The sequence below is a fragment of the Balaenoptera ricei genome, chromosome 9, assembly GCF_028023285.1.
Source record: "Balaenoptera ricei isolate mBalRic1 chromosome 9, mBalRic1.hap2, whole genome shotgun sequence".
Classification (NCBI taxonomy): domain Eukaryota; kingdom Metazoa; phylum Chordata; class Mammalia; order Artiodactyla; family Balaenopteridae; genus Balaenoptera; species Balaenoptera ricei.
This window is the reverse complement of record NC_082647.1, coordinates 11,301,210-11,328,914: the sequence shown is the minus strand read 5'-3', so window position 1 is coordinate 11,328,914 and position 27,705 is coordinate 11,301,210. Positions and strand designations below refer to the sequence as shown.

At 38.4% G+C, this 27,705-nt stretch overlaps 1 protein-coding gene across 1 annotated transcript in view; it reads right to left on the bottom strand.

Moving 5' to 3' along the window:
- The window catches only part of TPK1 (thiamin pyrophosphokinase 1), a 351,616-nt gene that overhangs the window by 124,471 nt on the left and 199,440 nt on the right, over positions 1-27,705 (bottom strand). The window contains exon 7 of the mRNA XM_059932608.1: positions 20,777-20,923. Coding sequence (XP_059788591.1) covers positions 20,777-20,923 — 147 coding nt within the window. The remainder of the gene's footprint in view (positions 1-20,776; positions 20,924-27,705) is intronic.

Sequence of the window (27,705 nt, the reverse complement as noted above, 5' to 3'; positions counted from 1 at the left end):
GATAGATCTTAAAAACATAATGCTGAGTGAAAAAGTTAAGAAAAAAGATGGAGGAAGCTTAAAAGCACATTGCTAAGCAAAACAAGCCAGTCTAAAAAGATTACATATTGTATGATTCCAATTATATGCCACTCAGGAAAAGGGAAAACTATAGAGACAGTACAAAGATGACTGGTTCCTGGGGTCCAGGGGAAGGTGGGGAGTGTGACGAATAGGTGAAGCTCAGGGGATTGTTAGGGCGGCAAAGGTGTGCTTACTGTACCACATGCATGGTATTGTAAAGGTGGGTACGTGACAGTATGGGTTTGTCAAGACCTGTAGAACTTCACAACACTAAGAATGAACTTTATCATATACAAAGTTAAAAAATCATTTAGGAGGATCCGGGGATTCTGGGACAAAATGCAGAATGTGACAATAGAACCTAACTGTATTACCAATATATGGAATAGCCTCAATAGAGGGAGTAGGAAAAGGGTGCTGACCTAAGCACTTTGGAAATGAATAGAGTCTGTAAAACTGAAGGCAAAAGGAACTACATAGAAGTACTGTCCTCTAGCCGATAAAGTTGTTTCCTACAGGGGTACAAGTTATTAACTCTAACACTGCTATTCATGTATACTGGAATTCAATAATTAACTAAATGGATGGTAGACGGTGAGATCCAGGTTTGTCACTGTTGAAGTGAGAGGTTACAGACAATAAGCAGGAGAAATAAGCTAAAACGATCCATGTGATGATGTGTTACAGTTGGAAATATCAGTAAGAACTCATGTTTAACTTAATATATATGCAGATGGTTACATGCAGAAGTATGTATAAATATGGGTATATATACACAGGTTAAAATACACATCTATACTTCTTTGCTAAGAGGGTCTAAAAAATGACACCTCAGTAGCAATAAGCACACCTAGCATCCAGATCTTGGTTTCTAAAACCATTCTCCAAAACAAAGGGAAACTGAACTCTGTAGAAAAATAGGTGATTCTAAGACTAGGGCAGGAAATATACTAGATGAGCTTGGAATGCCTTCTAGTAGAAAGAAAGGAAGCATGTGTGTGCAGACGTGTACGCACACACGCATGCATGCACACAACACACACACACTCTCTCTTAGGGGCTCTGTCAAAGGAGCACAAGAAGTTGAGACACAGATGTAGAGAACAAATGTATGGACACCAAGGGGGGAAAACTGCGGTGGGGTGGGGATGGTGGTGTGCTGAATTGGGCAATTGGGATTGACATGTATACACTGATGTGTATAAAATTGATGACTAATAAGAACCTGCAGTATAAAACAAACAAACAAACAAAACAACAAATACTAAACTTTCATTGGGTTATTTGTATGGAAATATGTTAATATAAATGTTTCAGACATTACATGAAATTTCTAAAAATCTTATATGTTCTGGTATAATGTTATAAGTCATAATTCTAGTTATTACTTTAAAATGTATATCTCAGAAATAACTAAAAAAAAAATAGAAAATGGCATTATGGAGAAAAAAACTTTATCTGTTAAAGGTAAAAAATAGATGGAGAAAAAAAGGCTAAATGTTAACAATCGTTAAATCCAAGTGGTGGGTATTTGGAAACTCAATATACTGTGCTCTCTAATTTTGTGTGTTTTAAGTTTGCATAATAAAAGTCTGAAAATAAATAGAAAAAAAAAAAAAAGGAGCACAAGAACCAAGTGAAAGAGTTTCCAATGGCCAACACTGAAACAATCTGAACAACCAAATAAAGTAGAATTAGAATACAAATCAAAGCATAAAATAAATACTCATGAGCCCAATCTGATAAAAAAAATTACCGAATAAATTTTTAAATGGGGAAAAAGAGAGAAATCTCCCACAAAGAATTCCAAATAAATTGTGTAACTACTCCACCCTAATGGAGGGACAGTCTAACTCCCCACTCCTTGATGTGGGCTGCACACTGTGACTTCCTTCAGAGTACAGATGGAAGGGGGGAGTACATTAACCTCATGGTAGGAAAAAACAGACACACAATATTTTAGCCAGGTGATCAAGGTTAACAAAAACAGTCATAAATCACGTTAACAGTATGCATCCTGGGTATAATGTGATAAAAATGGCACTTTAACTCTGTGCTCTTCCTCTCTAAAACACATAATCTGGTCTATTCATGGGAAAAACATCAGACAAATTCCATCAGAGAGCCATGCTGCAATATGTCTGACTAAGATTCCTCAAAACTGTCAAGGTCAACAAAAACAAGGAAAGTCGGAGAAAAAACAAGAAAACCTCAAAGAAAAGCATGAGGAAACACAACATCTAAATATAACACGGGATCCCAGAACAGAAAAGGATACTGGGTTAAAAAGTAATGACATATGAATAGACTATGGACTTTAGTTAACAATAATGAATCAACTTTTGGTTCATTAATTGTAACAAATGTACATTATTAGTAGGTTAATAATGGGAGAACCATGTGCAGTGGACAGGGGGTATATATCGAAACTTTCTGTACTATTTGTTCAATCTAATCTGTAAGTCTAAAACTTCTAAGATATAAGCCTATTTAAAAAAATAAATTACATAAAAAATAAGAAAAAGGTAAAAACAATATCATGTATGCAAAGCATAAGTGCATACATACACCCTTTCTAAAATAAAATAATAATAAAGAAAAAGAGAAAAGTATATGCAACTCATATTATAGACAATATGTAAAGAGCTTCTAACAATATAGAAAGAAAAAAAAAGGCAAACAACTTTATAGAAAATATGGGCAGTCCAGAGAAAAGAAATGTGAAGAGCTTTTAAAGATATAAAACTATGCTCAATCTCATTTGTAATAAGAAATGCAAATTAAAACTACTCTGGGATATTATTTCTCACCTATTCAGATCAGTAGGCTGAGGGAAAATAGGTGCTCTTAAAATTGCATTTTACACTCTTACGGGGGAGCATTTAGAAGAAACTTTGACCCAGTAATCACACTTCCAGGGATCTATCCAAAAGATACACTGGCAACATACAAAGAGATACATGCAAAAGATTATGCAATCACATCACTGTAGTACTGGCTTAAAGAAAACGAAAACATCAATGGAGTATATAAGAAAGGCTAGAAATAGATCCACATGTACATGGATAACTGATTTTTGACAAAGCTGCAAAGGCAATACAGTGGGGCAAGAATAGCCTTTATGACAAATGGTGCTGAAACAACTGGATATCCAGATGCAAATAAATGAACGTCAATCTGTAAACCACATGGTGTACAAAAATTAAAGCAAAATGGATCACAGATCTAAACGTAAAACCTGTAACTATCAATATAAAGCTTCTAAGAAGAAACATAAAAGGAAATCTTTGTAACCTTAGGTTAGATAAAAATTTCTTAGATAAAACACCAAGAGCATGATCCATAACAGAAGAGATGAATAGAGTAGGCTTCATCAAAATTTTAAAGCTCTGCTCATCAAAAGATATTGTTTCCCTGTAGTACTGAGTTTGAATGGAAAGCATAAGTATGATCTCATGTTATCTTAAAAAAAAATCCTAGCTTTGTCTATTGAATCAACTTAGTAGCTACAAGCAGTCCCCTTAATGGTCTCTATATTATGGTCTCTATATTAGATTATAGTCTCTATATTATTTCTTACTAAAGAGCCCACTGTAGAAATTCTAAGACTCAGCCAGGAAGTGTACAAGATGAATCCAGGAACATGCTACAGAAACAGAAAGCAAGTAAGTTATCGAAGACTACTGGATTTATGTCAAGCAGATTCAGGAGCCAAACTGAATATGCTCCCACTGTCCAAAGACAGGACACTTTGAGTAGTAATAAAGATAATAACTATAATGGACTGATTATACCTATCAAATATGATTATAATCATGAACTTAAGGAAAAATACTGATTAATATTGAAGAATGCTAGGGAACCAACTCGTTATTCTGAAAAATAGTAAATAAAAGAAAAAAGAATTTAGTGTGTATCCTGCCTTCCTTTAAAAACTGTTCTACAAGATAACCTAGTAGCTGATCTGAGGGAAGCTGCTCTTTATGGAGGTGTTTCAGGCAATAAATAAAGTAGTAACTGCAGAATAGTTTAGTATTACCATTGAGAAACCACTATGGAGGTGAATGATGATTATCAATGGCTAGAACATCATAATAAAGAGACAACCAAATGTTACGATGCAATGTCACCTATTTCAGAAGCATCCCCCCAATTTTTTAATTGTTCTGATCACAGCTCTAGAATTAACTACAAGTTACAAAAACACAAAGGAAAAGAGAAAGTATTTAATGATAACTTGCCATGCCATGAACCCAGACTGTGGAAAACTCCATGGAACAAATGACAGTTTCCTCAACAAAGATGTTGAGGGGTGAGGGGTAGAATAACAGGAAGAAGGAGAAGAAAAATAAAAATAGAGAAGGAGACTTACTGACGAAAACAGACAACAAAAATATTAACCGATCGCAATGCACTGAACTTGTCTGGATCCCTAATCATATAACAAACCGTAAAAAAACTTAAAATAACAGAGCATATGTAAAATTGTATTTTATCATATTAAGTAATTATTTTTAACTTTAGTCACTTTAGGTATGGTTTTTAGGAATTGCTTTCTTTTAGAGATACATATAAAATATTTTTTAATGGTCATAAAACAATACACATTTTTGTAAAGCACACACAAACAAAAAGGTAAATTATAATATATTTGGATGGTTTCTTATGCAATGAATAGGGAGTCGCAGGCGAAAATGTGATTTGAACTAACAAACCCAAATCAACAATGAAACAAACTGACCAACACGATAATGTGCCAGGAAATAAGGAGTATGATGAACTCCACCCTTTCCACTTGAAGCCCAAAGGAAAGAAACCAAACGAAAGCAAAACAAAATAAAACAAGAAGCAACTTCATATATAAGGCCTCATATGTTTTAATTTTTGTGAATATCCTGTGCAGTATCATTCCCAAGTTACAGATGAAGAAACTGGGACTCAAGAGTCCCCAGAAGCCAGTCAGTACAAATTAGAGTCAAGACCCAAACCTCCCACTCAGAACCAGAAGCCCCTCGACAGCACCTAAATCTGCACTGAATAACTGACACTTTTCAGACCTAATAAGCCATAGGATTATAGACATCACCTTGCTTCTTCATACATTCAGTCAACTATTCTTTAATGAACTATGATGTACGGTCTCTTTCTAGTTCCCTTTCTAATGGTTCTGAATATTTTCCTTTCTCTGAGTATAACTCCTCTCCAAAAGAGCCTTGTTATAATAAACTTCTATTTTGGATATAAATGCAATTTTTCAGGGAAAAAAGCATCACAGATAAAAGGAATAGAGGATGAGATTTGTAGCATTAATTTATTTTTTTAATGTTGTTCATCAACATTTTTATGCTAAGTAGTAAGTTAGACTTTGGTTCGTAAAATTGTTTTAAATGAAGTATGTGTTCAGGAGAAGGTGATTTTAGAGAATTATGTACTATTTGGCTTTAGAAATGAAATTCTTTACGGCAGCCTACTGGATGATACGCAGTATTAAGTGTTGCTGCTAATAATCTTGTATCCATATTTAATGCTGTTCACAATCGTGTAATGAATGTGGCTGCAAGGGCAGAAATCCTCTAAGAGGTAAGTTCAATGAACAGAACATAAGATCTGCATACTGACTTGTATCTATGGCCAATAAGCCTAGGCTTCTAGCATTTAAAAAGGCCTCGATTTGTCTTTCTCAGGGAGCGTTATAATGCAGAAACTAGGAGTACAGAGCAGTACATGTGCAGCCAGAGTGCCTGGGTACATCCCATCTCTGCAGCCTACTGGCTGTAAGCAAGACCTTGAGCTTCATCTGAGAAATAGGGAGAAAAATAATTTCTTCATCCTGGCATATGCTGAGATTCAGTATTAGCCACTATCATAATTTTCACCATTACTGAAGAACTTGGCTATCCCTCATTTGATAATTTCTGTTAATAACTCAATGTGAAAGTCCTATCTAAGAATACAGCCAGGCCCTGTCCATACTAACTGGTAAGATAACAATGTATACCAGTATTTGTCTGAAAGAGTCGGTTTCCAAATGGAACTCTATGGATAGGCTCAGGACTTCTATAAACTCTTAAAATTATATTTAAAAATTTCAGTGTATGTAGAAATGTACATTTTTCTGGAGAAGGTTCATACTTTTCCTCATAGTCTCATACAGGCTCATAACCCCCAAGAGTTACAAATCATTTGTCTAACATTGAAGGATTAAAATCTGAATCCCCTAACATGGCAGAGGAAGTGATCTTCAATTGCCTCTCCAACCTAGCTTCTTTCCTCTCATCCATCACCATGTCCTCCTTCTCCATCCCAGAAACATCAGGCTTTCTACTGTTCTCCCAAATAAACAGCTCGGTTTCTTTACTGTACAGCTTTGCTCATGTCCTCCGTTCTCTGTCTTCTGACCCCTTCAACTTTTAGTGACCCTTACTCATCTGTCTACTTTTGAGACCCAGCTCAGACATGACCTTTTCCAGGAATTCTTCCCCCACCTGTCTGTGGTACATTACATGCTGCTTCTCTACACTTCCATAAGAGTCTGTATGCATTTGTAATATTGCACTTCTTTTATCTTATTGAAATAATGATCTAAATAGATTTAGCAAAGCTTTTCTGAGAATAACTTATTCATCTTCAACCTAGCAATATACCAGATACAAATAAGTCCTTGTTAATATGTTGGTTGAATGAATACATGAAAAAAACTGTCCAAGTCCCTTTAGCTTTCTTTTTTTTTTTTTTTTTTTTTAACTATTTATTTATTTATTTATTTATGGCTGCGTTGGGTCTTCGTTTCTGTGCGAGGGCTTTCTCCAGTTGCGGCAAGTGGGGGCCACTCTTCATCGCGGTGAGCGGGCCTCTCACTGTCGCGTCCCCTCTTGTTGCGGAGCACAGGCTCCAGACACGCAGGCTCAGCAATTGTGGCTCACGGGCCTAGTCGCTCCGCGGCACGTGGGATCTTCCCAGACCAGGGCTCGAACCCGTGTCCCCTGCATTGGCAGGCAGATTCTCAACCACTGCGCCACCAGGGAAGCCCCCTTTATCTTTCTTAATGCTTGCTCTGTTCCTGGAAATATTTTATAGTGTGAAATATGCTCAGAAAAAAATATTAAGCTCTATTCATAGCTTTTCAATTACTATTATCAAAATTTCAAAGAGTGCCCACTTCTTAATAGGCTAGCTTCACCCAGGAGAAAATAAATCCTTTCCCACTATCCCTTGAGCAGCATTTTTGAACATTAAACTTGAGTAATAAAATAAGACCAATGTTCCATATCCTGTGCCTTTTACCGTGAGGGCTTCTGGTAGGAGTGAAATTGGCTTCCTGTCATCAGACAATTGGAAAGGCCAATGCGTATGCAATTAATCAATTCTGAGGCTCCTCTATCAACATGACTTTTTCCAAAAAAGAAAGACTCTGGTTCATTATCATTACTATCTCAGCTATAACAGAATATTCTTCTTCCTTGATAAGGAAACTGATTATGTCCATTCATTTCTTTCTATTTAAAAACTTATCTACACTCGACAAAGGTGGCGGTGAAGCCTGATTCTCTGTTAGAGAAGAATTATGTGGTCTGTACATGTTATGCTTGCTTAATGAGTTTACCTCTTAAAATTGCTTCTTCTACACTGAATGACATCACACTAAGCTCATGAATCATGTAATGCGAAAGAGAATTATGGAAGAGAGAGATCTAAAGGGTCGTTAGATGTGGATTTGGAACGTGGCTTTATCGTTAAATGGAAGAGTAACTCTTGACAAGTTGCTGCATATTTTTAAGACCCAGTTTGCTCGTCCTTAAAATTGGGTCCTACTGTCTCCACCTCGCAAGGCGTTATGAGAGCAAAGCAGTTCTCTCATCAGAAAGTGCATAGAATCGCCTGAGGAACATTTTCAAAACACACCGTATGCCACAACTCAAAGAACTACCTTGTCGGAATTTCCAACATGTTCTTTCAAAAAGCTACACATGGATAAATTATGGTACACTGAGATACATACATACAATTAGTGTTCTAAGCAGCCATAATAAAAGAAGGAAGATGATCTCTATTACTGACTATAGAGCCGTCTCCAAAATATATTATTACTTTTTTTTTTTTCTCTTTCAGAATCTGGAAGATTCTGAAAGAGGGTGGTGGTGGTGAAGAGGATAGAAATGAAAGCAAGACCTCTCCTGACAATAACTTTTTATGAAGCTTTGCTTTTGAACAATGTAATTACTTTAAAATATTTTAATATGGTAATTAAAAAATAAAGTCTTATAACTACAAATAAACTGTGACAAACGAACCTAAGAGTTAAGTTTGTAGCATAACCACAGAAAGAACAAAATTTATTATTTCAAGTGACAAATTTTAGACACAATACCCCGACTGGGCTATAATTTAAAGACAGATGGAAAGACCTGCCAAGAAATTTTAAATTTCCTTCAGTAGTTTACTATCAGTGGTAATTTAAATATTATAATTTTGAAAGTAGTTCCTATACACTCTAGTCTAAAACAAGTCTGTTATTTCAAACCAGGAATTTTGAGGGAGGGCAAAAGAAATAAAAAATACAAAATAAAAATAGGTTAACTATAGAAAAAAGGAATTCAAAATATCAATACAAACTTGTAATTTATGCATACACACAACTTTTTGTTTGTTTCTAAGTTCTGTTCACTGAAAAATGTCTAGAAGCAATGCCACCATAGTAGCAGTAAGCATATCTATTATCTCCATCTCAGTTTCTAAATATCATTCCCCATGTTGAAGTATTTCAGATAATGTGATGAGACATCCGCAATTTAATTTCAAAGTGTCACCTTCCCCCCAAACACATCTGTTCACAGATGGAGCGTACATGATCAAATGCTTTAAAAAAATGAAAAATGGGTGGAATGTGTTGCTCATTATACAATTCCTTCAAATTCTCTGTATATATGACAATTTTCATAATGGAAAAGTTGACTGGGGAGAAAAAAATGCTATGCAGATGATTTCAGTGCCCGCTCCTAAATGCACCACCCGCAGGGCATGGAAAATAATTGAAACTGGTTACTTCTCCTTCGTGCTTTTGGAGCCTCCATAAGGTGCAATGCCATTCAGAGAGGAAGTGGGGATTCTAAGAGACAGCAGCTACAAAGCAAAGGGTACAGGACTAGGTTTCCGAAAATCCCTAGACTGTTCATGGATTTTCCACGCGCTCACAACATTGTTCTATGCATAGTTTCCTCGTCTGAAAAACAAGAACAATGTACCTGTCTGCAGGCTTAACAGGGCTGCTGAGAATCAAGTGAGACAATGATGAACGTATTTCACAAACTCTCAAAGTGCTGTATCACTCTAAAAATATTCTTGGTAATTTTCCAGGCTTTCTGGTACAAAGGTTTTAGCTTTTTTTTTTTTTACAACTCATGCATGGCTCTCAAGAGACTTCAATGGTAGATTAATACTAAGTATGTCTTCGACATTTAGAACATCCTATCTACTTGACATCTATCAGCAGTGCCTCAGTCCACTTCAGAAGACAACAGGAAATTGGGGCATCATTAGTGTTCTATTCTCTGTCAAAGTTTAACTCTCTCTTTCGCTCTCTCTCTCTGTCTATTGGTCATCTTGGTTATACTCTGCTTTGCTAACTTGGTCCCTGACTCTGATGTATTTTTATAAATGTTATTGTTAAACTATTTCATACGCATCTAAGTCAAATATCCTAATTCTGATCATGACAAAGTTATGAAGGACTAAGGGTAGCTTTTAAAAGACAACTATATAGGATAGTGGTTTTCGGAAAAAAAATCCTCCCCAAAAGACCTCCCTCTCAGTGAGATTGGGCTTGGAAGAGGTAAGATTCTTGGGGGGTGGGGGGGGAGCCGTATGCACATGTATATTACACGTGTTGTATATATGCGTGTGTATGTATGAGGGTGAGGTACCTTACGCCACTCCTTGGAAGAGCTTCAAAATATCCAGCGTGAATGTATAGTTTGAAGAAGTACCCTCGAATCCCAGTCCTCCTAGCTTAACTTTACTGGGATAAGTATTCCACTTTTTCTTCACTTTCAGTTTTGATTGCATTGGAACAAATAAGATCAAAATGCTCCCCAATTCAGGGGAAAAAAGAAATCTTAATTGGATGAGAAGTCATACAACCCAGCTGGGGCTGTATGAAGCTCTTTATATAGAAGCTTTCACCGGTGCCAATCTTCTTCCCAGAAGCTCATTTCATTTCCCTTCTGGTAACACTCAAATCACTTCACAGTTCATTGATACCGCATTGGCAACCCTTTGTTTTCAATCAAAGGAAGATGCTGATGCAATGCTCAATTGAACTAAGTACACGTGACACAGTGTACTTGTGCCCTTGCCACAGAGGACTGTGGGGGGCGATAAAGGGAAAGATGACACTCAGCATCTAGTATTCCATGACTTTACCCAGAATTGGATTATGATAAATTATGATGACAGGGCTGTGACAAACGCTGATGCCATCGCTTCTATTGTTTTACCTGCGCACAGCATTCTTTTGGATTGCATCAAGACTCCTAACCCGATTCTCTGTCACTCATGGTTGAAAACGAAAAGGCCAACGTCCAAGTAAGTTTTTAAACAGTTTCCATTGAGACTGAATTTGATATTTCCTCCCTTGCTGCTTTGGAATCACTGAGGGATCACCCTAGGTTTTTGCTGATGGGCATCTTTCTGTAAATCTCCCTGAGTGAAAGACTTCTTTAAGGTTGAAGAACTTGTATGTTGCATGGGTGAGCGGCGGGGATCAGGGTTATCATTTCCGGCCTTTACCCCTGAAGCTTCATTGTATCCAGGCTGCTTTAAAACCTACCACCCCTGCCACCATCCTCCTCGTGTATCTGCTCAAGAGAACTAGCACACCAGCAGCCACTAACAGAAGCTGTCGCTCCTCCCCACGTGAGCTTCCAACAAACTAGGAGAAAAGCACGTGCTAAGTAGGAAATAAGTAGACAAAGTCAGAGCCTCTGACTCCCAACCTGGGATGCCCAGGCACCCTGTATTCTACAAGGGGAGGCACTAATGAACACTCCTGATAATGGCAATAGTACATTGAGATCATCTAAAACTTCCTATTTATCTGGATTTGGCTACCACTGGATGAACTACCACTGGATGAAGTATGATCGTTATTATTTCACCTTTGATTAAAAATAGGCGACTGGATTTTTTTAAGGTTCAGAAAATGAGAGAAGTTATACCCTAATGAATTTTCTTTTATGGATAAACTGCTTGAGGCCCATAGGAGAAAAAAGATTTTTAAAAATGATGAAAATAATCCAGATGAGGGAAGTTCAGAGAGGTTTATTTGGAAATTCTGGAGACAGAGAATTTGAGTAGGGCTTTAGAAGAAGAGGGTGACTTCAACAAAAAATATTTTTGCAGAGAAAGGAGTGATTGTGGTCGGCTTGGAAAACAGGAGACAGGTCAGTTTCCCTACGTCATGTAACACTGAAAAGATGACAGACCAGAAAGAGGCAGATGAAAAGGTCTGACTCAAAGCTTCGTGCTGATGCCCAGACCAAGGGTGCCCACGGAAAGGAGAGAAGGGCCTGTCAGGATTGTGGAGCTGGGGGTGGTCCTTCTGCTTGTTTTCGAAGACAATATGGATTTAAAACACATTGCAACATACTTCACCAGGATTTAGTGATATAATTAGTGACCATAAATGTGTAACCCATCTTAAAAAGGGTCAGCATGGCAGCTACACTTCTGGTCATCCTGGAAAAGAAATAAAGGCATAGTCCCAAACATTCCTCTTCTGGTTTTGTTTTTAACTTGGAAAATGGTCTCACCAAAATAATTTTGTAAGCCGTCATTAGTTCCCAGGTTAGTCCAAGAAAAAAAAATTCAACTGCTTATGAGGGAACAATGAAAAAAGGCAAACAATAATAAAGAGAAATATATGTCTACCTCCCTTCCCATTTAATACTCAACTCAGAATAATCTGCTTCCTACCTATATTTTACCATGAAAACTGTACCTTATCAAGTCTTCCTAGCTTCCAAACTCATGATATCATTTTTTTTTTTAATTCTTGATACCCTTGTTGATCACTCCCTTGCCTCTTGAAACTCTAAACCACCTTCGTTTCAGCCTCACTCTCTTTTAGTTCTATTTCTTCTCCTTTAAGGAATTCCCTCGAGTTCTACCACCTGCCGTGGCTCTTTACACTCTACACCGTCCTTCCAGGGTGATGAGTCCAGTCCCAGGTTTCTAATTACCACGTATATATTGATGGATCTCAAGGTACACCGCCAGGTCAGGCAGAATATTTAACCCTTTTAGGCAATTCTACTCAGTTCCCAAAACAGACCAATCTCTTTACGTCCCCAATTCGGCTGATTATCTTCCCATTTCGTTCTGTTCTTCTCACATTCTTTATCTCAAAGAAAGACAACACCCAGTTGCCTCATCCCGAATCCTAGGCATTGCACTGATTCCTCCCTCTATGCTCCTGCAAAGACTTTTGAACCCACATCCCGACGAACTGTATCATCTCTTCTTCATGCCCATCTTTACTTAAGTTTACTTACTCACCATTCCCTTCCTGGATTTCTGAAGTAGTTGAATGCCTTCCATCTCTTCCCTAATCAATTTATCCTTCACATTGCTACCAAACTATCTAAAATGTTAATCTAACGTCATTCCCTGATAAAAACACTTAACACCTGAACTTGGCCCTCAATATAAAGACCATCTTCCTGAGAATGCAAACAAGCCCCTCATGATCTAGAACCTTCTTACTTCTAGCTGCATCTCCGAGGCTCCCCAGGATCCAGCAATTTGGAGATTCCCCCAAAGGTGGTAAGTTCCCCCTTGCCTTTTCACATTAAATGTCTTTATTCCTTTCTTTGCCTAACTGCCCATCAGCTAGGATCTCCCTCAGAGACTGTCCCCATTCTCACCACCAACCCTGTGCCCAATATGGGTTAAATGTTTTTTTCCACGCCACCCTTATAGCGCCCAGTGTTTCCTTATAAGGAGTGTAAATTTTGCTATTTATTCTTCCAGCTTTTCCACTAAACTCTAAGTAGTAGAATAGAAGCAGTGCCTTTTACTTCTTCACACGCACTGCCCACCACTGTGTCTATAACATAATTGGTGCTTAAAGAATGTTTTTTGCTCAAGTATTCTATGCTGTACAACAACAAAAACAGAATCAGCAGAACAGAAAACAAGCCTACAAAATAAACACTTCATGAATGTGTGATTTCACTTCTTAGTTAAAGAAAGTTAGTTTCATTAAACACGGATAAAACCACAGAGGGAAAGTTCCTATAGAGATCTAAAGGGGACACTGGGGTGCTTACAAAATCAGAGTTGTAGAGCTCTGGAATTCTGTGGTTTTATTGCACATTAAAATTTAACGTCTGACTACTAAGAAAGGCAAATACACTGTTCTACAACAGGATAGGGTTTTGTTTTATATTTTTTAAATGCCATGTAGCGGAGGAGGAGAAAAAGCACCCGGAAGGGGACAGAAGAGGAGAGAAGGGGCATAGAAGCATTTTCCTAGAAAGCTGGGCAAGGTCTGAAGCGAGGGAAAGAAGAGGGTACTTCGGGCAGATGTGTGTCTGTGTGCGGTCTTCATCGAGAAGGATCTGCTGCCCCGGCATACAGAGCAGACAAGCCAGAGAAAAAGAGTAAGCAAAGCAAGGAGCCACTTTGAAGAGTGTTTAGGTCAGACATTGAGTGGCAGGACTTTCCCAGAGAAGGAAGCTTAGGTGGGTGCAGGACAGAGGAAGGAAGGAAGGGGGGATAGCAATTTGCCTTGTGGAAGAGGAAAGAGAGACTGAGCAGGCTCTGAGTGGCAGGCCGTTTACAGACTTGAAATGCCTAGCGGTCCTCTTCTAGGCATCGCGGCATGAAATCTACTTCATTCTCAGCATAAATTTTCTTTCAAGGAACTGCTGCGCGTAACCTTGGGAAAATCACTTTACCTTTAAGTGTCTGCAATTGCTCATCTATAAAACGATCTCTCAGACTCTATACTATTTACACCAATACTGAATGGTTGTATGCTACTGTGTAATTTATACAAAAGATTCTAAGATGCCAAGCAACAACAAAAACTGAGAAGATACAGGGGGAGAGTGAAATGATAATCCAAAGAAAGGAATTATAATTGGATAATAAATACTGAGAAGATTATCAGTGTTGTCTATAGAGTCCCCTCACTCTAAATCACTCTGAGAATCACTTCTCTGGTGTTATCACTGATGAGATGGTGCTGGACGTGTGGACAGACAGATCCAAACCCCTGGTTCTCTGCAGAAACCATCATGCACGCCAAATCTACATCATGAATATTCAGCTTCTTTCTATCAGACCATTAACATCTTTCTATCATATTCATTACCAGCATTTCAAATGTATAATGGAGAAAATGTCAGGACTTTACACAGTAAATAATTGATCTAATGAGAGGAAAAAAACACGCAGTAGGAAACATGGCTAAGACCATGAGGAAGAAATATTTACAACGTATGTAGAAGTTTGTTCAACTGAGATAAAAACCGACAGCGTCGCTCTGTAACACCGTCCTCTTATACATCAGACACTGGAATCCTGAACAGGGATCACTGAACGAGGTTTGGGATAACGCAAAAGGCATGCCTTATTAACTCTCGGACAGCTCATTTTTTGGTCATAAATCCTATTAACTTGTATTACCAACTGCCATAAAACTTGGAGATAAAAGATAATTTATGCTCAGTGTACAGAAGCTAATGTTTCTGGACTCCTGAGAAGCACAGGACCAGAAAATGAGAAAGTATGTATGTGAAATCTGGAGCCATCCACACCCTGCATAGTTAGTGCGACAAACACGCTCTGGGCACCTGGCTGCCTTCATGGGGAACACAGCCTAACCCGTCACTGACATCAGCGGGGTTTCATGGCTAAAATGTCTCTCACCATTTTCATAAAATCTCCTGCTCATAAAAGGGCATGATGTCTTATTAAGAACACATTTTTGGGGGGTAAAAGAGGGATGGTGACTCTTCAGGGAGGGGTTGTTAGGCATTCTATTTTTAATTTGCTATTTTAAAATGGCAGTTTAAACATCCCTTCAAAGTAAACGCTACCTACTGAGGTTTTTCACTTATGATGACATCTGACCCGCAGCAAGTGAAATATGCCAAAATACAATCGAAAAGACATTATCTTCTAAAAAGTCAACCAGCTAAAAACTTCCAGTCTTCCAAATTTATATAGACCTGGAAGTACACTATTGTCTTTTTTTTTTTTTAACATCTTTATTGGAGTATAATTTCTTTACAGTGTTGTGTTAGTTTCTGCTGTATAACAAACTGAATCAGCTATTTGTAATTAACAAAAATGAGTCATAGGAAGTGGATTGAAAAGAGAATTAGATGAAAGATTTTAGGCTGCAACAATCTACACAGCTTTAACTGAATGGCTCTCGACATACAGGCCTGTCCCAAATGACTGACGTACCCTTAATGAATGAAGGATGATGGCTTATTTACACAACACGGTCTCACGAGAGTCTCGTATGTAGAGAAAGGAACACAGAACATTACAGAAACATTAAGATGAGTTGAGGGTTGGGAGGCTTTTTTTAGAAAAATCAAGAGAAGCACATTTTAGTTCCATGGTCCAGGGCTATCCCAGCCACTTAACCGTCACAGAGCAAATACAAGCACTAAAACATTTATCAGCCAAACACACAGGTCCCATAAGACATCTCACACCTCCTGCTATTATCTTCAATTTCACACAACCTAGAATTATAGAACCAATTCTAGAAGACACTGTCCTCAAAAATAATACTCATAATAATTAACATTTATATTGAATTCTACCACTTTTGATATATTTTAGCAAAGTTTGATGGCAATCTCATTTAATCTGTTTAAATAACAAAGATTCTTGCTGTAGGTAGATTTTGTTATAGTTGAGGAAAATGCAGAGTGTTATTTTTGTTTAATTTCAGGGTAAAGCCACAAGGTAGGATATACCCTTAAGGTGCATCCAAGATCAATCTTATTTGAAAAGAATACTGTAGAGAATTTATGTGTGTATGTGTGTGTGTGTGTGTGTGTGTGTGTGTGTGTATATGCATACACTATGGATAATGACCAGCCTGCAGACTGTGACTTGTTTTAAGAGTTCGTCATTTCCATCTCAGCCCATTAATCCCATGAAGAAGGAAATGTAGTGCAGTGGAAAAACTGCTGAGTCAAAACACTGCCGTGTGATTCTTAGGATCTGTCCTGCTTGCCTCCCAGGACTGTTATGAAGCTCAAATGACATGCTTCTTGTACAAGTCCCCAAATTATCTCCTTTCTCAAGAATAGCTATTTGATGACTTTCAATTAAAAAGTACATTTAAAACATTTTGAAAGCATTCTTTATCTGTCACTGAAGCAAACCAGATTGACTTCCTTAGTCTAGCACCAAAATATTTGAAAATGGTTTCAATTTACGTCCGTCCTGATTGTGACTACAATAAGCCCTGTTAACAAGGAACAGTATCCCGTAGACATCCATCCTGAATATGCACACTACCTAATACAGATGCGTACTTTACTACATATGCCACATATAACACAGAGATAAATGAAAATACATCTTACAGAGTCATTTCAGCTCCAACGTTGCGTGTTCCATTTCTAGGATATAGGCTGCTTCTGTGCAATAATCAGCTTTTAATTTATTTTTAGTGTTAATCACATTTCATAAGTGTACAATTAAAACTGCTTAAAAATATGGTAGAGTGTTTAAGACTGATTCGTATCTTAAGCCCTCAAACATACTCGTTTTGGCTTTTGCAGTTGCCCTGATTGCTGTCTAACTACTCTCTCACTAAAAGTGACTGAGAAGCAGAGACCTGGGATGTGCCCCCTGGGAAAGACGAGCAGAACCAACCCTACTGAGCCCCCAGAGGAAAGTCTGTGCTAAACATTCTCACTCCTCTCATGCAATGGAGAGGGTATGGTCTTGCGTGAACTTTCTGCCTCACACTATGTAATACTTACTTGATAGGGTAAGGTAATTTTCTAGCTGTTTCAGTAAGACAAAATCAAAATGACCAGAGAGAGATTCTAGAGGACATGGTGTATGCAGGCACACTTACCATGATTACTATGTTTGGGGAACTGGGGACTCTCCTTCAACGATTAAAGTCTGACATATCATAAATGAAAAAAAAAAAAAAGATGATTATGTCACAGAACATAATCTCTGTCTTTGACAGAGACAATGGTCTGTGCTCAGTCATCTTCCTGGCCCACAGTCTTCCTCTCTTAGACCACCTCACACTGAGCTGGGGCAGTGTAACCGTGTTCCCACCAAAGGTGACACAAGCCACAGCCAGGCATGGCCTTTAAAAACATGCAGTGCCACTCTTTACAGTAACCTTTTTTCCTCTGGACTCAACATGTTCCCAATTGGCTTGGATATAAAATGGAGGATACTGCCCAAATCACACCAGATTTTCCATGAATGAGAAAAAAAAATTAAGCTTAATCTCAGTTAAGCCTCTGAGATTTGGGGGTTAATTATCACTGCAACATACACAGGGTAGATTAGTACCCTGGCCAACTGACAACAATTAAAAAAGCTAGAAAAAAATTAAAGGGAATCTTTCAAAATGCATCAAACATCTTTTTCTTTTTTTCAAAGAATATTCAAAAGCCAAAAACTAAGTTTTGATTGAAAAAGAACACCAATCTACCTTTCACCTTACAGGCATTTGAGTTTTACCAAATCAGATGAACTTGAGTTTCAGTTGCTTAGGCCTCCAAGTATGGAAGGTCATTAGGAGAGCAAGCCTGAGCAACGTAGGAGTGTAAAAGGAGACTGCACCAATTCAGTGGAGATTGTCAGAGACAAGACGAATATAAAGGATACTCCCATGTGAATGCTAGGAAAGCTGTCCAGCCAAACCTTGGCTAAGAAGAGGAACAAGTCTTCCTTGGGCATCTGTAATTGGAAGTCAAACTCCCAGCAGAATTAGCTTCAAAATACATACCACCGAGATGGTCCAAAAAAGTCTCAAACAAAAGGTCCTAAGTTATTAGTGCCTATAAATAACTGGGTTAGAAGTCCACTCTGAATTCTCCTTGGACTCACTTTTAACTCCTTCTATAACTAATTCCCACAGGTAAAGTTCTCAGAAATATGAGGTCATGGCTAAAAATCACAAAGTATGGAATGAATCAAGGTTACAAAATAGAAAAGCAAAAGAGAACATAAAAGATAGATGACTTATAAAGACTGAAGATAGCAGAATTTTTCTAGACTATAAAGGAAGTAGGACAATTATGTTTTAAGAGTCTTTAAAATGTGAGTAAAGGGAAAGCTTGTAAGAGAGATGAATCATGGCAGGAATAGCCTTTGCTACTGAAAGGATGAGTTTAGTAGCAAAATAGAACAGCTAACGCAGAAGAGTGAAGTGGATTGCAGAGGTGATGAGGAACTTCAGAACGCAGCCCAGAGAGATTAAGACAGAAAATACAAGAGACAAGTTCTGAGATATATATGATACAATTAGAGGATCACATATATGCTTAATTGGAGTTGCAGAAGAAGGGAGAAAGAAAACGGGGGATGAGACAATATTTGAAAGCATAATGGTTGAGAGTTTTCCAAACTGAGGACAGACAGCAATCTATAGATGGAGGAATTCCAAGAAATCCCAAGCTGAATACATTTTAGGAAGTCTACAATTATACAATGAAGATATAGAATACCACAGATAATGAAAAGATCTTAATAGCAGAAGTCATTTTTAGATGTGGTTTTTGCTATCAGTTAATCTTCCAATTTTACTTTGCAAAAATCATTGCACTCCATCTAGTTACCTCTTAGCCAGAGTGTTTACATAGAGACAAGTTACAGTTGACTATTTTAGCATTCACAGCATCATAAAATCATTATAAAATAATAAAGCTCAGTGCTTCACAACTGTAGAGAGTTTCACGCTTCAGAAACTGTTGGGAAAGTCCAGGTATTTAAAAAACCTCTAATCAGAAATCTAAGAAGCGTATCTGTGCATGTCAGACTGCTAACTGAAATCTTCTAATGACTTCCCATAGCTTATGGCAAACAAGTTCACACTGTAGTATGTAGAGTTCAAGGCTCTTCAGAGGCAGGATCCAAAGTAGTCTTCTGAGTCTGATCTTTCGAAATTTTCCATATGGCTGCTCAGAATTACCTGTAGGTGCCACAACGTGCCCTTCAGCTCTATCTTTCTTTAGTGGCTCCTTCTAACTGGAATGACTTTCCCATCATCTTCAATAACAGACATCCACTCATCCTTCGAGAGTCTGCTGAAATGTAAGCTCAACACCATCTATGTTCCATGAAAGGAAGGGTTTTTTTTGTTGTCGTTGTTGTTTGCTGCTGTATCCCCAGAAAAGTACCTGACATATAGCAGGTACTCAAGAAATATTTCTTGGGAATTCCCTGGTGGCCCAGTAGTTAGGACTCCAGGCTTTCACTGCCGAGGGCCGGGGTTCAATCCCTGGTCAGGGAACTAGGATCCCACAAGCCATACAGCAGCCAAAAAAAAAAAAAAAAAATTGTTGAATTAATTAAGTAAATAAAATGTGAGTGCCTCTTTGAAGCATTTCCTTACACACCCATGACCAGATTATATAATCTTTCATCATCTTTATGTACTAACCTTTTGACCTTGCTTTATGTCTGTGTTTTATAAATGTCTTCTTCACTAGACATATACTAGAGAGTAAAGAACATATGTTACTATTTCTGTTTAATCTTCAATTGCCCAGCAGTGCAACAGGTAGGTAGCAGGCACTCCGTAACTGTTTGTTGACCAAATAAATGGACACTATGGAGTTTGAAAACCGAATTCTTCAGCTTCCTTTTCGCATCTCACAGGAAGTATTCCAGAAAGCAACAAAGCCAGGCAATGCAAAGAGCCAGAAAAAAATGCACAACTGGCTGAACGATGGTAAGCGTGCATTATACTTGCCATATTAACCAAACAACAGTTTTTAGGTAATGACAAGCTACAGATGATGAATAGCAGACGGACTGAAAGCAAAGCTATAAGTAGCACATTACACTGAGAGGCAAAAAAGAAAAAAAGAAACAACTGTCCACTGTGTTTAAAAAATGTTGCCAAACAATCATTTTTCAAACTGAAATACACTCATCAACCTCATAAAACATGTTTATATAATAAGAATTCTGTTCTAAGCACTACACTGATAGAAAATTTCCTTGATGTTTATCATTGGAAATGAATGACATCATCATGAGAGTGAAATTAACAAGCAAGCAACTTATGAACAGTAAAAGCTCAAGACTTTAAGTGCTTAACAAAATCAAATACAGTTTCCAATTACAACGACAACACTGAAAATATACAAGAATTCCATTTGAAATGTTTGCCAAGCTTTGTGCTTTCTCTGCTGAGATTTTTCTCAAGTGGCAATCATATTCAGCTGCTCAAAATGCAAAAATGCTAAATTTAATTCTTAGTCAATTTAATTTAAAAACTTTTGTTTTGTTTTGTTTTGTTTTTCTGAGTACAATGAGGCTTCTCCTCCACCTGTTTCCCATTCAGCCACAAGTAATCAAACACATCAACTTCACTCACAGTTCAAATACATAAACGGGGCAGATGTTTTCTCCTTGTGTACGAAAATGTTACAGGTTTTGTGGAAGCAAAGCGCTGACATTGTATTTAATCCTCACTTACCGGCTGGAGCAGGTAGATGAGAGATTCCTCTTGGATTATTATAATTGGCAAAGGAGTGATTTGAGTCGCTTGGAACAAAGTGCTCACTGACGCCATAATCTGGTCAAAACGCCCAGCAAGTCCTCCCAAGGTCACAATCATATCTACCTAAGAAAGCAAAGGAAAACCAGCAGTCACATATTTAAGGACTTTTAAAAAAATAAATAAAAAAAAAATTAAATAACATCAAACACTTCCATAGAGCTCTCAGTACCCTATTTTATTAGATAAGCCATGAAGAAATGGCAGACATCGTTTGTGCTGTTCAGATGAAGGAATTAAGTCACAAGATTGGTGAGTGGCAGTCAGGCTTCAATAGGTTTCCGCATCTGCCTATTCACCTGGAAAACTAGCCAACTCTTCCTTTAAGACTCTGTTCCATGTCCCTTCCATGTGGAAGTCTCCCTGATGTCACAATTGGTGCCTCTCCCATCCACTCCTCACGGCATCCCTGTGGGCACTTTGATCACCCAACAGTGAGTGAGCCCCCCCTAGAACCCAGGTATCTTAAGGACTTGTACTGGCTTTTCACCGAACCTAGTAAGTTGCCTAAACTCTCTGTACCTCATTTTTATGTTTACATGTAAAAACTGGATAATAATTACCAATTGAGAGGGTTGTTGGGGGGATTAAATGAGGTAACTAAATGGGTTAATAAGTGCAAAGCATTTTTTTTTAAATTTATTTATTTATTTTTGGCTGTGTTGGGTCTTCGTTTCGTGCGAGGGCTTTCTCTACTTGCGGCGAGCGGGGGCCACTCTTCATCGCGGTGCGCGGGCCTCTCACTATCGCGGCCTCTCTTGTTGCGGAGCACAGGCTCCAGACGCGTAGGCTCAGTAGTTGTGGCTCACGGGCCTAGGTGCTCCACGGCATGTGGGATCTTCCCAGACCAGGGCTTGAACCCGTGTCCCCTGCATTAGCAGGCAGATTCTCAACCACTGTGCCACCAGGGAAGCCCAGTGCAAAGCATTTAAAACATGTTCACAACACAGTGATTGTTTAAAAAGTGTTAGCTACTCATCTATTGTATTATTTTCAGTATATTACATTTATATGACTATTTTTATTACTGTTACATGTCGTTTGGTATGTTCTTTCTTTTCATTCAACACTTTAAGCAAAGCATTTCCTATGACTACAGCATAGTTTGTTTCAATGTTCCCCTGTTGTTGAAAATACATCTCCATGATGTTTGTATAGAAAATGACCGTGATGCTTTCCTGACACAGAAGACAATGGTTAAAGGATGGCTGCAGGGCCGTGGGGGGGCAGAGCAGCAGTCTCCTCCTGCGTAAGGCAGCCGGCCCAAGGTCTTCAGGAGAGTGAAGAAGAGGCCCTGCCTGGTCTCGTTCCTTCTGCTGGTCAGCCTGATCTTGTGCTGTATCAGCAGAGTCAAAGCTGGTATACTGGTCAGGAAAAAGGAAAGACTGAAGGGCTTAGTTAAAATATTATAAGAAAACCTTACATACAATAAAAACTGACAGCTATAATCACTCTACCTGGAATAAAATAGAAATTATTTACAGATAGGAAGTATTTGGCCTTTAGTTTTAAAATAGTGCATTTTAAAAGCTCAGGTAACATTTGGTCTGAAGAAGGCATGATTTTAGAAGAGTAACACGTCACCCCAGCACCGGTATAAACTGTTCAGTCTCTAGAGGAACAGAAAGTGGCTTAAGCTCCACAAAGCCAAAGGCTGTGCTTCTCTGGTCCACAGGTTGTGGCCCTGGTCCTCTGCATAGTGCCTAACATGTACAAGGCCTCAAATGTCTGATGAATGAGTAAGTGAAGACACTGCAAGAAAGAACTAGTCAGCCTAAGGAAGAAAGAGATTCATTGCCATACTACAGGAATATATAAATCAGAATGGGATTCCATAAAAACATAAAAAAGTAAACTACACAGAAAAATTAAGAAATTTGGAATGAGTTTCCTATTTTTGACCTTTTCAGAGTATAGGGAGAATATACTTTTATTCTTTTGAACTTTTATTTTGAATAAGATGCTCAGGTCAAAGCTAGAATATTTTAAGACAAGTATACCACACATCTAGAGGATCTAATATTTTCTTTGGAGATCTTTCTAGAACTCCGAGAATTAGATTTGAGGCAGAGGAAGGCCGTGCACTCTAGGAAGCATGTATTACTCCTAATACACAGGTGAAGACTGGGACATCTTAGTCTTCAGAAGAAACTTACAAACCTTTGTTTGGGGTATCAAATCCGGTAATCGCTCCTGGTCGTGTTTAGGAAACGTTATTAGTAAAGCCACTCCAGACTGGAGGGGAAAAGGCCCAGAAATTATATAGGACCTCAGAAGAACTAAAGAGAATTTGCTTTAAACTGAAGAGAAAGACACTAAAAAAAGTTATATATGAAATATAAAGTAGAGAAATTTCTAAGGCTCTAGTAAAAAGCACATGCATAGTCCTATCTACATAATCCTAAATTCATATCAGAATCAAGGCCTGATGATAAAATAGTTTATTCACTATGCAGATTCTGGAATCCTTTTTTTAGGTTCTCAATTTTTCATTACTATACTCCAAGCCTTGAGGGATCCCATAACCTTTAAGGCTGAAACTTAATCCACATCTTCCACACTGGGATATCATGATGAATCAGCAATATCTGTAAACCAGTCATTGAATTTTTCAGAATAAAGAAGCAGCGAGATTACTTCTCATCACTACTCATTTTCCCCACAGGAAGTATTTATATCCAGACTGATCAAAAACATTAGAGGATCAATGCAAGCTGCAGGGCGGGCAGGAGGAGCCAGCCCAGGGCGGTTTCTGTAGTTCCTCAGCTCTGGTTAGAAGTAGGACATCTGATATTCACAGAGATAGAAGAAAGAAGACAGACACCAACCCTGTATATTTACATAAGACTTTACAAGCCTAGATTTATGCCTTTAGGACAGCAATGCCACTGGGAAAGAGTGTTCAATCGAAAGCAGGCTATTTACGGACTGCCAGGATACCTTTTCTATCTGGATCCAAAGCCCTGTGCATTTACTTCTTACATTACCCAGTGTACTGTAAATTTTTAAAACATGGTATTTTCTGGATGCCTCAGCATCCCCACAAACAGGCTGTAAGCACCTGGCACAGAGGACCAGGTGCACCAGGGTGATAGTATGGTCTCTGTCACAAGTTCCCCTTTGTGCCCTCCTCTGACTGACCTAGTGACATTCAAACACACCAGTGACAGCCTCTCAAGCTTTTGCTTGTGTCCCCACCCAGACCCCCCAAAAGGCACTTCTCTCTCTGCTGGCTCCCCACCTGCTTGGTTAAGCTCACACCCTGTGCCCTCCTCCCATGAGGCCCCTGCGTGGCCCACTGCCTGCCTTCCTCTCTAGGATCTGTGAGCATTACAGCCCTTTAATTCCATACGCCTCTCCTTGGTGCCAACTCCGCATCTGCATGTGTCTGCACCAGGTTGATCAACAAAATCCACCAATTATTCTTTACAGCACACCCAGTTATACTTTGTTACGACTGCTGATGTACTTGTATATCTCTCCATCTAGAGGAGGCCTATCAATCACAGATGCCAGCCGCAGCGTGTGCGACATGGCAGACAGCAAGCATTTACTGAGCTTCCCCGAAGCATAGAAAATCAGGGAAAATTGAATAAATAACCAGAGAGGCAAGAAGCTGATTATTAGGCTGAGTTAACGCCATCTAAATCCTACAAAACAGTACTTCCCTACTTGGCAAGGATTCTAACAGTTAGTAGCTTTTGAAAAGAATAACTTATTTCACATGTGTTACCCTGGGTAGTATTTATCGATCATTTACCATGTGTTAGCTACTATTCTAAACACTTAGGATAGATCAGTAAACAAGACAAAAACTCCTGCCTTCATGGAATTGATATTCAAATGGAGGACAATATATGTATAACTGAATCACTTTGCTGTACACCTGAAACTAACACAACATTGTTAATCAACTATACTCCAATATAAAATAAAAATTAAAAATAAATTAATTAAAAAAACCGATGGAGGACAATACGCAATTATTAAAAATAGAAAATAAGTATATTAGTTGGGATGTGAAAAGATGGCGAGTCCTACAGGGGAATAAGAGAGTAGGAAAAGAGAGATGAAAAATGCTAGGCTGGGAAGAGCTCCCACTTCAAACAAGAGAGCCAGGGCAGGCTCCGTCGGAAAGGTAAGAGAGGAGCAGCAAAGACCTGAAAGAGATGAGGGAGCCAGTCAGGTACAGACACCTGGAGCCAGACCCATCAGAAAACAGACTGTAGTAAGGCTCTGAAGCAGTGACGTGGCCCCAGGCATTTTCAAAGAATGTCAGGAGGCTAGTCGTGAGAACTGAATGAGAAATTAGTAGGAGGAATCATTAAAATCTAAATGCTAGATCTGTATAGAGCCTTGGTAAGCCACGGTAAAGTCCTCAATTTTATTAGCATTAAGTGGAAAGCCATTTTGAGCAGAGGGGGGACATGATGTATATATTTTTAAAAGTCACCATGCTGGGTGTCTGGAGAACAAACTGTGTGGAGGCAAAGAAGAAAACCAGGAGATCGTTAAGAGATCAGCACAGTCATACAGACAAGAGACAACTTTGCTAGTCCCATCACTTCATCAAAAACTACCACCAGTGACATCCTATTGCAAAACCCAATGGTCAGTTCTCAGTTCGGACATTATTCGATCCATCAGCAACATCTGACAAGTTTATTCTTACCTCCTCCTGGATGAAGTCTCTTCCAGAAAGATGGGCTTCCAGCAAACCATACTGCCTTGATCTCACTGGTTGTGTCTTCTCAGGAACCAACTTAACGTCTTTGGAGTGGTCCAGAGCAAGGTCCTTAATTCTATTCTGTCATTACATCCTCTCCCTTGGTGTTCTCAGGCAGCCTTGTAGCTTTAAATACCATCAATGTCAGCACTTCCTAACTGTGTATCTTCAGTCCAGACCTCTCTCCTCAATTCCAGCCTCATATATTCAATTGCTTACTTGACATCTGCATTTGGAATCCAATGGAGATCTCCAAGGTTACATGATCTTTCCCTTAATCACGATCTCCCACTGTCTTCCCCACATCGGTTGCTCCAGCCAAAACTCCCAGAGTTGTTCTTGACTCCTCTCTCTCACGCCCCTTATTTATTCTCTCAGGAAATTCTACTGGTTCTAAGTTCAGTACGTATCCAAAATTTCTCCCCTCCTCACTACCTACAACCTCATCACAACCATGGCCACCAAAATCCATCAGAGGATGTGAGCCAACGTTATATCTCATGGGAAACACTGCAATAGCCTCCAACAGATCTCTGCTTCTGCCCTTATTTCTCCACAGTCTAGTCTCAATACAGTATCAAAAACAATCCTGTTAAAATGTAAATCAGATTATGACACTCTTCTGTTCAAAATCCTCCAATGGTTTTCTAATGATTTTTCTTAATAAGACATCAAAGCCTGAAATATTGGATATCCAGGTGTCTCTCTGGTCTCACCTATTTCTGTTCTCTTCCTCCTCTCGGCTCCAATCATAATTCCTTCTTCCTTTTTATCTCTTGAAGACACAAGAGTCCTTTCTATCTCTTGAAGACACAAGAGTCCTTCCTACTTCAAGGACTTTGCGTTTGCTGTTCTTTCTTCCTAGAATGCATTATCCTCAGATATTCACATGGCTAGCTTCTTTACTTATTTCATTGACTATCTATCAAAAACTTTCCCCTCTTCCATGCCAACAGATCATATCCCCATTCCCTGATTTAAATTTTCTCCTTAGTACCTCTCATTATCTAACCCCATGCTAAATATTTTATTTATTTAGCTTGTCTTATTATGTGTCACTCTAATTAGACTAAAATTAAATGATGGCAGAGATTTTTCTGTCTCTAGTGTTTAGAATACAGCATGGCACATTATTATTTACCTGTTGGTGTCTCAAATATTTGTTGAATAAATGGAGAAATAAAACAAGGGTTGAAGGATAGTGAAAGCGCATGGTCAATGGATCAGAGTACTGGTGGAGTCAAAGAATTGCTGAAGTCAGGGGCAAACGGGTGAGTCAAATGGATAAAACAGAGATTATGGAGGGTTTACAAATCTTGGTATAGACAAGGTCTAGGTATATTCATACAATTAACTGAGGTAAAGAGGCAAACAATATAACTAGAGGGGATAAGTTTAAGGAAACAAGAGATCAGTGTACTGGAAGGTTCATTCAAGTGTGTATGGAATTTACCATGAATTAAAACAGTACTGTTGAAAAAAATTATTGGTGACCTAGATGTTAACTTCATCAAGACAAGCAGGAAAATGACCAGGATTATAACACATGACGACTACAGCAATGAGCAATAAGGATGATACAACCTGAGGACATGAGATTCAGAGCTTGAGTTTTTAGGGGAAAAGAGGAATCGAAGAATCAAATAGAACAGCACTGTCCAATGGCAATACAATAGGAGACACATATCGAATTTAAAATTTTCTAGTGGCTACATTTAAAAAAGTAAAAAGAGGTAAAATTTTTTAAATGTGTATTGTTTAATGTACTATATCTAAAATATCATTTTAACATGTAACCTGTATTAAACATGTTGAGGTGTGGGGAAAACTAGATAATTATATACAGAAGAATAGATCTGAACCCCTATCTCATACCACCCACAAAAATTAACTTGGAATGGATTAAAGACTCAAACATAAAACCTGAAACCATAAAACTCTTAGAAAAAAACATAGGGAAAAAGGTCCTTGACATTGGTCTTAGCAACAATTTTTTAGATATGACACCAAAAACACAAGAAAAGCAAAAACAAATGAGTGGGACTGCATAGATCTAAAAACCTTTTGCAAAGCAAAAGAAACAATTAACAAAATGAAAAGGCAACCTATGGAATGGGAGAAA